Source organism: Centroberyx gerrardi, chromosome 7 (genome assembly GCF_048128805.1).
Source record: "Centroberyx gerrardi isolate f3 chromosome 7, fCenGer3.hap1.cur.20231027, whole genome shotgun sequence".
In the NCBI taxonomy this organism is placed as follows: Eukaryota; Metazoa; Chordata; class Actinopteri; order Beryciformes; family Berycidae; genus Centroberyx; species Centroberyx gerrardi.
Window position 1 is genome coordinate 32,333,947 of NC_136003.1, and position 13,252 is coordinate 32,347,198.

General features: G+C 41.1%; 1 protein-coding gene across 1 annotated transcript; it reads right to left on the reverse strand.

The window, feature by feature from the left end:
- Window positions 1–1,578: 1,578 nt before the first annotated feature.
- On the reverse strand, window positions 1,579–13,105 carry LOC139919359 (protein NLRC3-like). The gene is made up of 7 exons (XM_078284772.1): window positions 13,029–13,105; window positions 11,909–12,204; window positions 9,254–11,041; window positions 6,849–7,022; window positions 5,475–5,648; window positions 4,885–5,084; window positions 1,579–4,012 (listed from the first exon to the last, which is right to left on the reverse strand). The coding sequence occupies exons 2-7, from the start codon at window positions 12,190–12,192 to the stop codon at window positions 3,483–3,485; spliced, it is 3,150 nt and encodes a 1,049-aa protein (XP_078140898.1). The 5' UTR covers window positions 12,193–12,204; window positions 13,029–13,105; the 3' UTR covers window positions 1,579–3,482.
- Between the last annotated feature and the right edge of the window lie 147 nt (window positions 13,106–13,252).

Genomic DNA, 13,252 nt, shown 5'->3' on the forward strand with positions numbered 1-13,252 from the left:
ACACTCGTTTTAAACCAGTCCTTTCCTTACCTGTCCAGAAGGGGGAGCTACTGATTTCTAACAATACATTTTTTCTGAAACTGCTCTTACCCTGATTTTGTCTGAAGTCAACTTTTTCACAGTTAAAGTAGTGAATACGATAGAATCTACTACAGGCTGCCTACACACCTACTACATATATGCAGAGAAATTCAACAAACTGCATCTTTACTCTGCAGACGTAAAAAAAACATTATGTTAAAGGAATAGTTCACCCAAAAATTTAAAATTCTGTCATCTACTCACCCTCATGCCAGTTGAAACACAGGTGAAGTTTGTCCATATAACACACAGGGAGGCTGCAGCACAACTCCATACCAGCCTTCTCCAAAACAACTGAAGTCAGTGGGGACCGGTTCTTCACAGTTCCAGAAAGACCTACAGTATATTTACACCACAATTTAGTGCAAATCTTAACTACAGCTGATTGATTTGCAACAAATAATGGTGTACAGGTCTTTCTATTCACAGTGTGATTGTTTGGCTGTTTTTGTTTTGGAACTAAAGAACCGGTCCCCATTGACTTCAGTTGTTTTGGAGAAGGCTGCTACCAAGCTGTGCTGGCAACCTCCCTGTGTGTTATATGGACTAACAAATTTCACCTGTGTTTCATTTGGCATGAGGGTGAGTAGATGATGACAGAATTTTCATTTTTGGGTGAACTATTCCTTTAAAGTAATAATCCACAACTTTTTACAGTCAACAGTTTACAGTCTGTTGGTGGGGAAATGGAAGCTCAGCAACACTCTGACTTCAGTATTGACTCAGAACACATGTAGTAAAAGTTAATTAATGTTATACCAAAGAGAAATCTCACTTTAATTTTTAGACTTTGGCTGAGAATATTGTCAATATTCTGTTCTTCTCCACCACTTAACGGCTGTATAGTTATATGCTGCGATCATTTCAGCTTGGTATGTTGGGTATTGCAAAAAAATGGGATTTATATTGTAAATATTTTTGTAAAATAGCATACTGACTGAATTGGTTGTTTTATGAATAAAATATATATCTTATTCTAACAAGATATAATTTGCTCTTTTTGCACCTACATTTTTGACTCTGATCAAACTGAGATTGGGCAGCATAATTAATTAATTATGATCTCTGATCTGTTTTTATTCAGATTTAATTTCTTTCTGAACATTTTGTCTTTAGTGTTTAATTCTATTTCTACTTAATTTTCCACTTTATTTATAGCTTAAATTTTACATGTCTTGTAAAGGACTTTATAAATCTGTTTTGCTAAGTGTTCTTTGATTAAAGGTCATTCATTCATTCATTCATTCATTCATTCATTCATTCATTCCTCCCTCCCTGGTGTGGGCCTGCTGTACCTGGTCAGCACCAGCAGGGGGCAGTGTTGTCTCTGCTGTCAGTGTCTGAGCTTCAGCCAGGCGGTGAGGTTCAACAGCAGCCACAGACAGCAAAAAGAACAATACCATCAGAAATAATAAAAATATCCTCAATATTAACAGTGGGTTTGTGACAGCTAGCAGTTCTGCAGCAGTGGACTCCTCCATGCTCTCCTCCTCCTCCTCCTTTACTAGTTACAGAGTGATGGGTGATGATGATCAGCTGATTTCACACCTTCAACTAGAGAGGAGGAACTCAATGAAATCATCTGCTGTAGTGTTTGGTTGGAATGAAAAACCTGCTTGACCCTCTATGACACATTGTCCTCTATTACACTCTATTTTCTACATTTCTCATTGAAATCAATTGGTATTACAGGACCTAAGCTAACAAGGTAGCTTGCAGCTAGTGGTACCCAGTGATTTCAGTGCTAAATGCTAGCAAGCTGTATTTCAGTCTAGCCAAAGTACAAATACAGAAAAGTAGAAAGTGCCAGATGAAGCAAACTAACCAATCAAAGTTTAAAGACTGAGGACTTCACAACCCATTTATGAATTAAGAATTCAACATTTATTTTGACAACTTCATTACACAGCCATGGTACATTAACATCACAAGATTATATAGTTGATTTCACAATAAAAGCCATTTCATTAAACCCTAGCCAAAAATCTGAAAAAAACCCCCGCTAAAATGACTCAAAATGAATCAGGAAAAGCTCCTCAACTATAAGGCCTATATGGTTCTGCCTCTTTTGGTAGATAAGAAGCTAGGGAATATCAGTAAACCGATACCTATTACCATCCCAGAGTAAATGGAGACGGAAGGAAAAAATAATATTTTCATCCTCGTCTGGTATATATTATAAATTTGAAAGGCAATATCACCATTATGACCAAGATCCCATGGATAATGGTGCAACTGAATCTGTTCTCCTACTCCTTGACTACAACTGTAAATTTGATGAAAATACAATAAAGTACAACAATTTTACAGAGAATTAGTGGAGATACACTCAGGCTGTCTCCATATTTTAGCTATTTTGATATCCAAAGTGCCCAAAGTGTACCAAATGGGTTTTCTGCCTGTTTTATTTCCATTACTGGAGGCTATATGAGCACAATACACCCGTTAGCCAACATATTTTTCTCATGCATGAACAACAATGAACATTGTATCAATGTTTTACCCAGTTTTTTATTTGATGGACACTTGCAGTGATTAGGATACTGACATTACCATGATTCCTGTTGTCTGTGGATTTCTAGAAGGGATCATAGGGATCGTAAAATGGTGTATAGAGATAGATTTGTGAGTTTCCACAATTTTATCAGATGTATTTCATGACAGGATTGATTGAAAATTTCACCCTACAAAACGACTATATACATTCTGAATTTACCAGAACACCCTACCAGTTAGCTATAACTAACGTTAAACACAACAACAAAATAACTAATTAGAAAACGTGTAGGATCAGACTGATCTTGCTGGCTTTGAGTTGTAACTGTTTTTTTTTATGATCATATTGGATCATTCTGATCCAGAGATTTCAGAATCCAGATTTCTTTAGATCTTTAAATTGACCATTATTTTTATTTATTTAACCTTTATTTAACCAGGTAGCATGTAGTTACAGCGCCACCTTCTGGCCAATCAGCATCATATTTCTTGAGTAGCAAAAGCCAACCAGTATAACAAACCTCTTTGACCCAGTTTCATAGTTATACTTGCAGCATCCCCCAAGTACCTCTCGATGCAAGCTGGAAGTTGGGGCGGGGCTACATATTGGGCGGAGCTACACGTGTAGCTTAGCGCCCTTCTTCTTGTGCTACACACTGCCACCTTCTGGTAGAATCTTAACATTACAGCTCACACAGATCTATGGACTGGCATGGAACGTAATCTAAAACTAATCAAAAAGTTATTTTACTTGTTTTGTGGTGTATTTGTGTGTGTGTGTGTGTGTGTGTGTGTGTGTGTGTGTGTGTGTGTGTGTGTGATCCTGTACAGAGTGAATCTATCTATCTATCTATCTATCTATCTATCTATCTATCTATCTCTGAGTGAACTTCAGACTGAACCTCCTATATCAGAGACACTGAGGAGCCGATCTCAAGCCCAAACCTAAACCCAGGGTAGAGGGGTTCAGTGAATGTGGAGTGGAAGGTGTGGATGTGGATCAGTGTGTCAGAGGAAACTCTGTAGAAGGACAGAGAGCCAGCAGACCAGTCCAGATACACTGCTACTCTGTTAGAGACAGAGGAGTGGTAGGTTTGACTAACTGTGTCTCTGTCATTGTGCTGGGCAATGTAACCATGACCAGTGTAGATCAGACTCCAGGACTTTTCATTCCTTCCAAGCCTGTAGTCGCCCTCTCCTCTCCTTCTGATTCCTCTGTAAGTCACTCCTATATCAACGCTTCCTTTCCACTCGACCTCCCAGTAACAGCGACCAGTCAGACCATTTCTGCACAGCAGCTGATACCAGCGGTCAAATCTCTCTGGGTGATCAGGATATGGCTGCTTCTCTTTCACCACTGTCACCTTTCTGTTGTCCTCAGACAGGAAGAGGTTTCTGTTTGCTGTGTTTGGGTCCAGTGTGAGTTCACAGGTATCTGATGGGAACATGTATCGTTATTATTATTATTATAATTATTATGACTAGTATAAAATTAACAAACTTATTTATTTCATTTTACATGCAAATCTTTGTTGTATATTTGTTTGTTTCTGTAACGGTACATGATCAAAATAAATCAACTACAGCAGCAGTTTCTGATCTAGTAGACCTGCTCTCTTCATCTATTGTTGGTTTATTAACAGCTTGACTGTTCCTTAAAGCTGTAATAAGCAAAATTTTCTGACCACTAGAGGGCGACAGAAACCGCAACACATTTGTAAATAACACACAGCAAAGGCACTGCACTACGGAGGCCTACGAAGGACAAATGGAAGGATAAATGCTAATAGCTAAGCTAATCGTACCTGCTGAGAAGTCTCGCTTGTTACCAGTCTCACTTTGCCAGAACTTTCTCCCGCTGAAGGTTACATGTCCCACAATAACCGGTAGGTAGCACATTTACTAGTTTAACAAGTTTACTCACTCGCTTCATCGATTACGCCATTACGATAGTTTTTTTCAGGATTGGGAGGGGGAGAGCGCCGCTTTTAAACAGTGAGGGAGGAGACAAGCTAGTTTTAAAAAATTGAAAAGCTACTGAATGGACCGGGAGGAGCTTCTATATATAACGTCATAACGTCTCAAGGAAATGTCAACATAGCACACATTAGTTTCAGGATTGATTATTAGGTCTGATATCGCTTATTGCAGGTTTAACAGTTTCATTATGGCACAATGTCAGCCATCATTTTCATTCACAGTAGGATTTGAATGAATGGATGTCACATACTGCTGTGTAAATTGGATTTCTAACTAGTTGAATGTGTGTTGCTTTGTTTTCATGAATGAAACTAAATACACACTTACACTTCCTCAGACCAGGTTTCAACATCTGCACTCCACCATGGTCCACACTGGGGGAATAAACACAGTCAGAGAGCAGCTTCACTCCTGAGGCTCCTGGATGATTGTAGCTCAGGTCCAGCTCTCTCAGATGGGAGGGGTTGGAGCTCAGAGCTGAGGCCAGAAAAACACAGCTTTCCTCTGTGACCAGACAGCCTGACAGCCTACACACACACACACACACACACACACACACACACACACACACACACACGCAAACACCATTTCAAACAGTTGCTCCAGTTATCTGCTTTGTGCTTTCATTTGGTCAGTTTATCAGTTCTTGGATCAGGCTGCTGCAGAAATTAGTTTTGGTAATTTAGGTCTCAATAACAGAGACAGCAAGGAGGGAAAATTATGAAATATACAGATAGAAAGCAGAAAACAGTTTATAGGGAATAGAAAATAGTGTGAAAGGTTGTTATCACAACTGGTTTAAAAATCGTAAGAGCAGAGAAAATCCTACATAGGTTAGGAATCTATTCACTGATGTTACCCTGTATGTAAAGCAGGGTTTAAATGGTCAAATGTTGAACAGGTTGAGGAATACTGACCTGAGAGTTTCCAGTCTACATTGTGGACTCCCCAGTCCAGCAGAGAGCAGCTTCACTCCTGAATCCTGCAGGTCGTTGTTACTCAGGTCCAGCTCTCTCAGACTAGAGGACTGGGAGCTGAGAACTGATGTGAACTCCTGACAGCATTTCTCTGTGAGCTTGGTTTGATTTAACCTGGCAAAATTAGGGATGGGGATTGATAAGATTTTATCAGTCCTTAATAATTGCTTCTTCATGATTCGATTTGATAAGCAGGCTGAGGCAGATGATGAAGCCTTGAATTTTAAGGCAAACCAAAGTAAAAGCATACAGGCAACTGACTGAGAAGCATTGAAATTTCTATGACACCTTAGCTAAACATTGATGTAGATTCATGCAAGCTCGCCTGCTTAGCTGAGATGAGAGATGTTGGGAGCTTAAAGGAATAGTTTGGTATTTTGAAGCCTGCATGGGCCCAAATAACATGTTTTCCGTCATGATCTCTATTAGTACAAACCATAACTTCGCTAGCCACCTGCTCCGTCTGTGTGGTAACAACTGGCTGCCCCCTCCCACTCTACTGCAATAGAAACCTAGGGCCAAACACGACAGTCTTTGAAAAGTATGCTAAACGTTATACACAGTATAATCATACCGGTGTCTGTATGTTATCTTGAAAAAAAAATTAAAAATCAAGCTTTCAGACAGTGGCATTCTTCTGGCTCTCGTTTTTGCTGCATCCGCAGAAGAATATGTGTCAGGCAGAGAAAAAAAATGTCTTATCCAAATAGAACACAATTATTGACAGAAAACAATTTTTTCAAGATAACATACTGACACCGGTATGATTATACTGTGACCGTCGTGTTTTGCAAAACAACGTTTAGCAGACTGTCGCGTTTGCCCATAGGTTTCTATTGCAGTAGAGTGGGAGGGGGCAGCCGGTTGTTACCGGACAGGCGGAGCAGGCGGCTAGCGACGTTATGGCTTGTACTAATAGGTATCATGACGGAAAACATGTTATTTGGGCCCAGGGCTCAAAATACTGAACTATTCCTTTAATTTCTTTCCCTATCAATAACACAAATAGATAAAGGAAGTGCATTCTGATCCATGCAATTCTGGAAACATTACTACCAGTTCCTTAACGGAGCCACTTCTTAGTTCCTAAGCCTAGACAAAATGGATAGACTGAAAAAACAAGACAGTAAAAATAACATATTCTATAATATTCTAACCCATTTGTAGCATTCAGTATACCATTCAAAAGTGGTATTCTTTAATTAAAGCTTAATTTACAACATAGACAAAAACAGAACACAGATATAAAAAACATTGTGAAAGTGAATTGTTATGACATGTTGCAACAACCATCATTAAATAAAGTGAGCTGACCTGAGAGTTTCCAGTCTACAGTGTGGACTCTCCAGTCCAGCAGAGAGCAGCTTCACTCCTGAATCCTGCAGGTCGTTGTTACTCAGGTCCAGCTCTCTCAGACTAGAGGACTGGGAGCTGAGAACTGAGGCCAGAGCTTCACAGCTTCCCTCTGACAGGTTACACACACTTAGCCTGAAGAAGAATTGGTGATGAAGAGAAACAAGAACTTAAATTTTTTTTTCCATTTTCTCCTTTGTAAAAAGATCACATAAATATATATGATTCTCCAGGCTTAAATAAAGGTTTGAATGAATATATATGTCTTAGTGTCATAGTGGCTCCAATAGGGAAGGAGTGACCTCAAACTAGGTTTGGGCAGATTCCTGATTTGGTGAGAACCTGGAAAAGGTGGGAGTGAAACATGGCCGATTTCTACAGATTGGAAAAGGCAGTGTTCTGTGTCTGATGTAGTTACCTCTGCCAACAGAGTTGGACGGGGGTTATGTTTTTGCCCAATTCCATTCCATTCCAGTCCATTCAATCTTTTTGTATGTTATTTGTCTGTTAGCAGAACGTCTCAAAACGTTATCAATGGATTTGCACAACATTTTGTGGAAAGATTGGTCATGAGGCAAGGAAGCACTGATTAACTGGGATCATACCAATTGGTCAAAGGGGGGTTTAGCAGTGGGCACGGCCTCTCACAAAAAATGTGCGAACGGATTCAAGTTACATCATAAAACCACCCGGCTAATTTTTCCAAAAATTTGGTACAGTGGTAGAAGGGCGTCCCTTATGGCCAATGAACAGATACAGTGCCGATTAGCCATGTGGTGTTGCAATAATCGGCTAAAATGCTTAAAAGTGACTTGCCCCGGTTAAGTTGTAATTTTGTCTTCGACATTAACAGACGTAGGCGGGAAAAAATCCACCTGTGCCCACTCAGTAATTTCGTGGCTCACCATGACATCACTTTCGGCGAAATCGGACAGGAGCGCACTAGACGGGAGTGCTGATGTAAATTAAGGAGTGCAGTGCAATTTTGGTGTCCAATTTTTGATTGTTGATTAGTTAGATCTAGGTAGGCTCATTCTCTTTGTGCAATCGGGAATACTGACCTGAGAGTGTCCAGTCTACAGTGTGGACTCCTCAGTCCAGCAGAGAGCAGCTTCACTCCTCTATCCTGCAGGCGGTTCTTACTCAGGTCCAGCTCTCTCAGACTAGAGGACTGGGAACTGAGAACTGAGGCCAGAGCATCACAGCTTATCCATGACAGATCACAGTCACTCAGTCTGAAGAAAATTGTGTGATGAAGACAAATAAAAGCTTTGAAATTGTTTATATTTTTCTCCACTGTAAAAAACACCCCATTTAATTAAGTTAAAGGCTTACTGAGTAGAATTTTGACGGTTGTGGCTTGTGAACAGTTGACCCCTCCTCCCTAGCTCAGCAAGACGCACGCCCCCTGAACGCGGTCACCAGAATGGTACAAAACGCGGCAAAGCAGCAAGCAGACAAGGCTCATTCCATAACAAGAGTGGATCTGGGGTTGGCTTTCACCCATTGGCGAGTATTGAAGGAGAGGATGGGGATGAAGAGTGACACAGAGTTGGCCTGTTTTCTGTTGGACAGGTAGGTGCCAGTCAGCTTAGCTAGATAGGTATCAGCTTTTATACTGCAAAGAAGCTACGCTAACAACGATAGCTAGCTGCCAGCTCACGACACTCACTCGCTCTGACCAGAACACCAGTTACACTCTATTAGAATTCAGGATCATTACCACAGCCAGCATGACTTTTAGATATAGATAGACACTACTGCAACAGAGGTCAAAAATAAAGTTATTTCCATAGTGCATAGATTGTGTAGGTCACAAACGCACAGTAATCAAGCTTCTCCTCTGTTTTCTTCCCGAGCACAGTCAGTGCAACAGTTGTGTGTCGGATGGGAAATGCAAGTTATCTAACTTGCTAAAATAATCATCCAAGCACAGTTGGGAAGAAAACTAACCGGCATCTAACTGTCCAACAGAAAACAGGCCAACTCCGTGTCACTCTTCATCCCCATCCTCTCCTTCAATACTCGCCCACGGGTGAAAGCCAATCCCAGATTCACTCTCGTTTTGGAACAAGCCTTGTCTGCTTGGTGTTTCGCCTCACTGTACTTGGCACTGTGTCTGCCATTATCTGCCTCACACCTTGCAAACAGTGGTATTGGTTGCAGGCGTACACCAGAAACATCCCAAACATTCAGAAATAAGAAAATACAGGCAGAAGGCAGGCTCTCTGCAGACACTATCACAAACTACCAATGGACCGTAAGTAATGATTGAGTAGGATCATATTTGGATTAATTTATGCTATTTCAAAGGGGGAAATCCTGCTCAGTATGCCTTTAATATATACAGTTATCTATGCACCTACACAGATATATTGGAGGCTTTGATCACTGGCAGCAGCACCTCAAGACAGTCCTTTGAAGCAGAGTATTTCCTGAGGTCAAACACAGCTAATTCTTTTTCTGATGACAGTAAGATGAAGACCAGAGCAAACCACTGAGCAGGGGAGAGTTTCTTTGTTGAGAAACTTCCTGAACTCAGGTACTGTTGCATCTCCTCCACTAGAGAACGGTCATTCAGCTCATTCAGACAGTGGAACAGATTGATGCTTCTCTCTGGAGAGCGACTTTCGCTGATTTTCTCCTTGATGTACTGGACTGTTTCCTGATTTGTCTGTGAGCTACTTCCTGTCTGTGTCAGCAGGCCTCGTAGGAGAATCTGATTGGTCTCCAGTGAAAGACCCAGGAGGAAGCGAAGGAACAAGTCAAGGTGCCCATTTGGACTCTGTAAGGCCTTGTCCACAGCAATCTGGTAGAGGTGTTTTACTGCAGATTTGCTGTTGAATGGTGTAGACAACTGGGAGGTTGTTTGTGCTTCTGACAGTAGATTGACACCAGTGTTGATGAATGAGACGATGACATGAACTGCAGCCAGGAATTCCTGTATGCTCAGATGGACAAAGCAAAAAACCTTGTCCTTGTATAGCCCACACTCCTCTTTAAAGATCTGTGTGAACACTCCTGAGTACACTGAGGCTGCTCTGATATCAATGTCACACTCTGTCAGGTCGGCTTCATAGAAGATCAGGTTGCCTTTCTCCAGCTGGTTAAAAGCCAGTTTTCCCAGAGATAGAATCATCTTCCTGCTCTCTGTATTCCAGTGTGGATCTGTCTCATCTCTCCCATGATACTTGACGTTCTGCAGTTTGGACTGAACCACCAGGAAGTGGATGTACATCTCAGTCAGGGTCTTGGGTATCTCTCCTCTCTCACTGGTTTTCAACACATGCTCCAGAACTGTAGCAGTGATCCAGCAGAAGACTGGGATGTGGCACATGATGTGGAGGCTTCGTGATTTCTTGATGTGTGAGATGATTCTGCTGGCCTGCTCCTCATCTCTGAATCTCTTCCTGAAGTACTCCTCCTTCTGTGGGTCAGTGAAACCTCTCACCTCTGTCATCATGTCAACACACTCTCGAGGGATCTGATTGGCTGCTGCAGGTCGTGTGGTTATCCAGAGGCGAGCAGAGGGAAGCAGTTTCCCCTTGATGAGGTTTGTCAGCAGCACATCCACTGAGGTTGACTCTGTAACATCAGTCCAGATCTCGTTGTTCTGGAAGTCTAGAGGAAGTCGACACTCATCCAGACCGTCAAAGATGAACACAACCTGGAACTTGTCAAACCTGCAGATTCCTGCTTCTTTGGTCTCAGTAAAGAAGTGATGAAGAAGTTCCACCAAGCTGTACTTTTTCCCTTTCAGCAGATTCAGCTCTCGGAAAGTGAATGGAAATGTGAACTGTATATCCTGGTTGGCTTTGTCTTCAGCCCAGTCCAGAGTGAACTTCTGTGTTAAGACTGTTTTACCAATACCAGCCACTCCCTTTGTCATCAATATTCTCATTGATTTACCTTGCCCAGGTACATGTTTAAAAGTGTCTTCACTTTTGATTGTGTTTTCTGGTCTCATTTGTTTCCTGGATGCAGTTTCAATCTGTCTGATCTCATGTTCATGTTCATCTCCAGTCCTTTCCTCTGTGATGTGGAGCTCTGTGTAGATCTCATTCATAAGTATCGACTTTCCTGATTTTGTGATTCCCTCAAATAAATGGTGAAACTTCTCCTTCAGGTTGGACTTGAGTTTACGCTGGCACTCTCTCTCTGAATGAATAAACAACAGATCAGTCAGAGGATGTTATAGTAAGAGTAAGCAAACATTTCCTGGTAAATGTTTACATTCCCAACTCCATGGAATCTATTCAGCCCTTTACTGGTGGGTGATCCGATATTTTTTAATACAGGGCTGGCTGTAGGCCTATGAACTGATTGATAAACCAATCGGATGGCGCCATGTGATTGGATGCAAAACGTGCATATTGTTTACTTTGGAGTGAGGCTGTGAGAGATCACTGAACTACAAGCGCGGAGGGGAATCTGCAAACAAACTGGTATATGTAAGCAGTTTTCATATGAACTGGGGCATGTGCAGATAAACTGGGTTATGTGGGAATTTTTGGTGAGCTGTTTCTACATTTACCACATCGCCTGTAAATGTAAATGTACAAACATGAACCAGACTGTCGGTAAAGATATTAATTCACCGGTGCTTGTGTACACTTACCACAACACTGAAAAATGTTGGAAATTGACCGGTAAATCTGTACACTGACTGTTATTCAACCGTAACATATATATATATATATATATATATATAATTTATATAGTATCAATAAAATATATTAAAATCCCCAAAAATTAGATGAATTCAGACATGCCAGTTTTGCTGTTTTCGTGATATCTGCATAGCACAAAATTTACTAATAACACAGACGCTCACAAGGCTGCCTGTCTCTCTTCACACCTATTGTCTGGATGCAGGCTAACGGAAGTACACATAAAACTGACACAGCGTGTATTCCATGTAAGTTGTTGGTATAAATGATAAATAATTTGATGTGGTGCATGTTCACATAGTGTGCCAGTTCTATCTTTTCCACATGTCCCATTTTTAATCTCCCCATGACTTACCTGAACCAGGTCCTGAGCTGGTGTTTGATAAACTCTTCACTAGATCATTCCTGACAATCTTCCTCAAAACCTTCTTGGTCACCTCCAGAGTGTTTTCGCTGTAGGTCTGCACCATCAGATCTACTGTGTCCCGCCTGTCTGCATTCTCCAGTCGGTACTTTCGGATGGCTGGGAAACCTTCCAGGATGTCGGCCTGCCGCAGGACCCACTTGAAGTTCTTGAACTCTTCATCTCCCAAATCCTCCAAAGTTCCCAAGAGCAGCTCTACGGGCATCGCCATTGCTGCTCCATGCTAAAATCAGAGGCAATCCTCAGTTTAAAGAACAATTATGCAATTTCCCAAAAGGAATGATTAAACATTAATCTCATTTCATCCCATCAACACCAGTGTTTTAGACGTGGGTCTCGTAAGATTAGCCTACTTCATCAGCCAGGCCACACAAGGTAATTGATAATGTTTGTTCTATCCTTTCCATTTCTTTTATTTATTTACTGTGTAAGTCAGTGAAGAAAAAAAATGATTTAAAGTGAACCCTGTGTACTTTCACATGTAGTAACATGTCACATAGTGTAGAAAATACCACGACGGCCTGTTCTTTTATCAAATAGACCGACCAGGTTCACCCAGAAAGAACGATTTTTTGCCTAAGGAACAAATGAGACACTGAGTTTAAATCTGAAGGTAAATTGTTTTGCAGAAAGCCACCATCGAAGATGTAACTATTTTGACTTAGAGCCTATCCTGGCTTAATCTAAACCCTGTCTGGGAAACCAGGCCCTCACTAGAATAACAGTGGATCAAATTTGAGTGAAACTTATCGAAGCTGTCAGACAACCTGTCTGTGAGCTCCTCATATCTTTCACTGTCTAACTTGTGACCTGGTGTCGATTTTATCTGGTAACACAAAAAGTAAAACACTGAAAACATTCTTAGAGAAGGTTCATTTGGCCCCAAAAAGAGTCAAGTTGAAAATCTCAGTCCGATTATGAATATTCACATCTGAAAGCATCAAAAACACATCTTTAAAGATTACAGTCATACAGTTGTACGATACAATGCAATTCCCCATATTTAATTTATCAAACATGTCTAATGTTTCCTGATAGGCTCCTTACCTGGTGAACTCACCTCCAGATCAAGTCAAACAGCCTTCATCTGAGGAAACACTGACAGACATCAGTGCTGGTGTCTGTCTGCATTGGATCTGAGGCTGCTGTCACATCCTCATAACTTAAAGTCCAGAAACGTCAGAATGACATCAAACCAGTCTGACCTGTGAAATCACAGATAAGGAGGTGTGGTTTTAATGTGTGTCCAACAACATCATCTACAGTGAAAT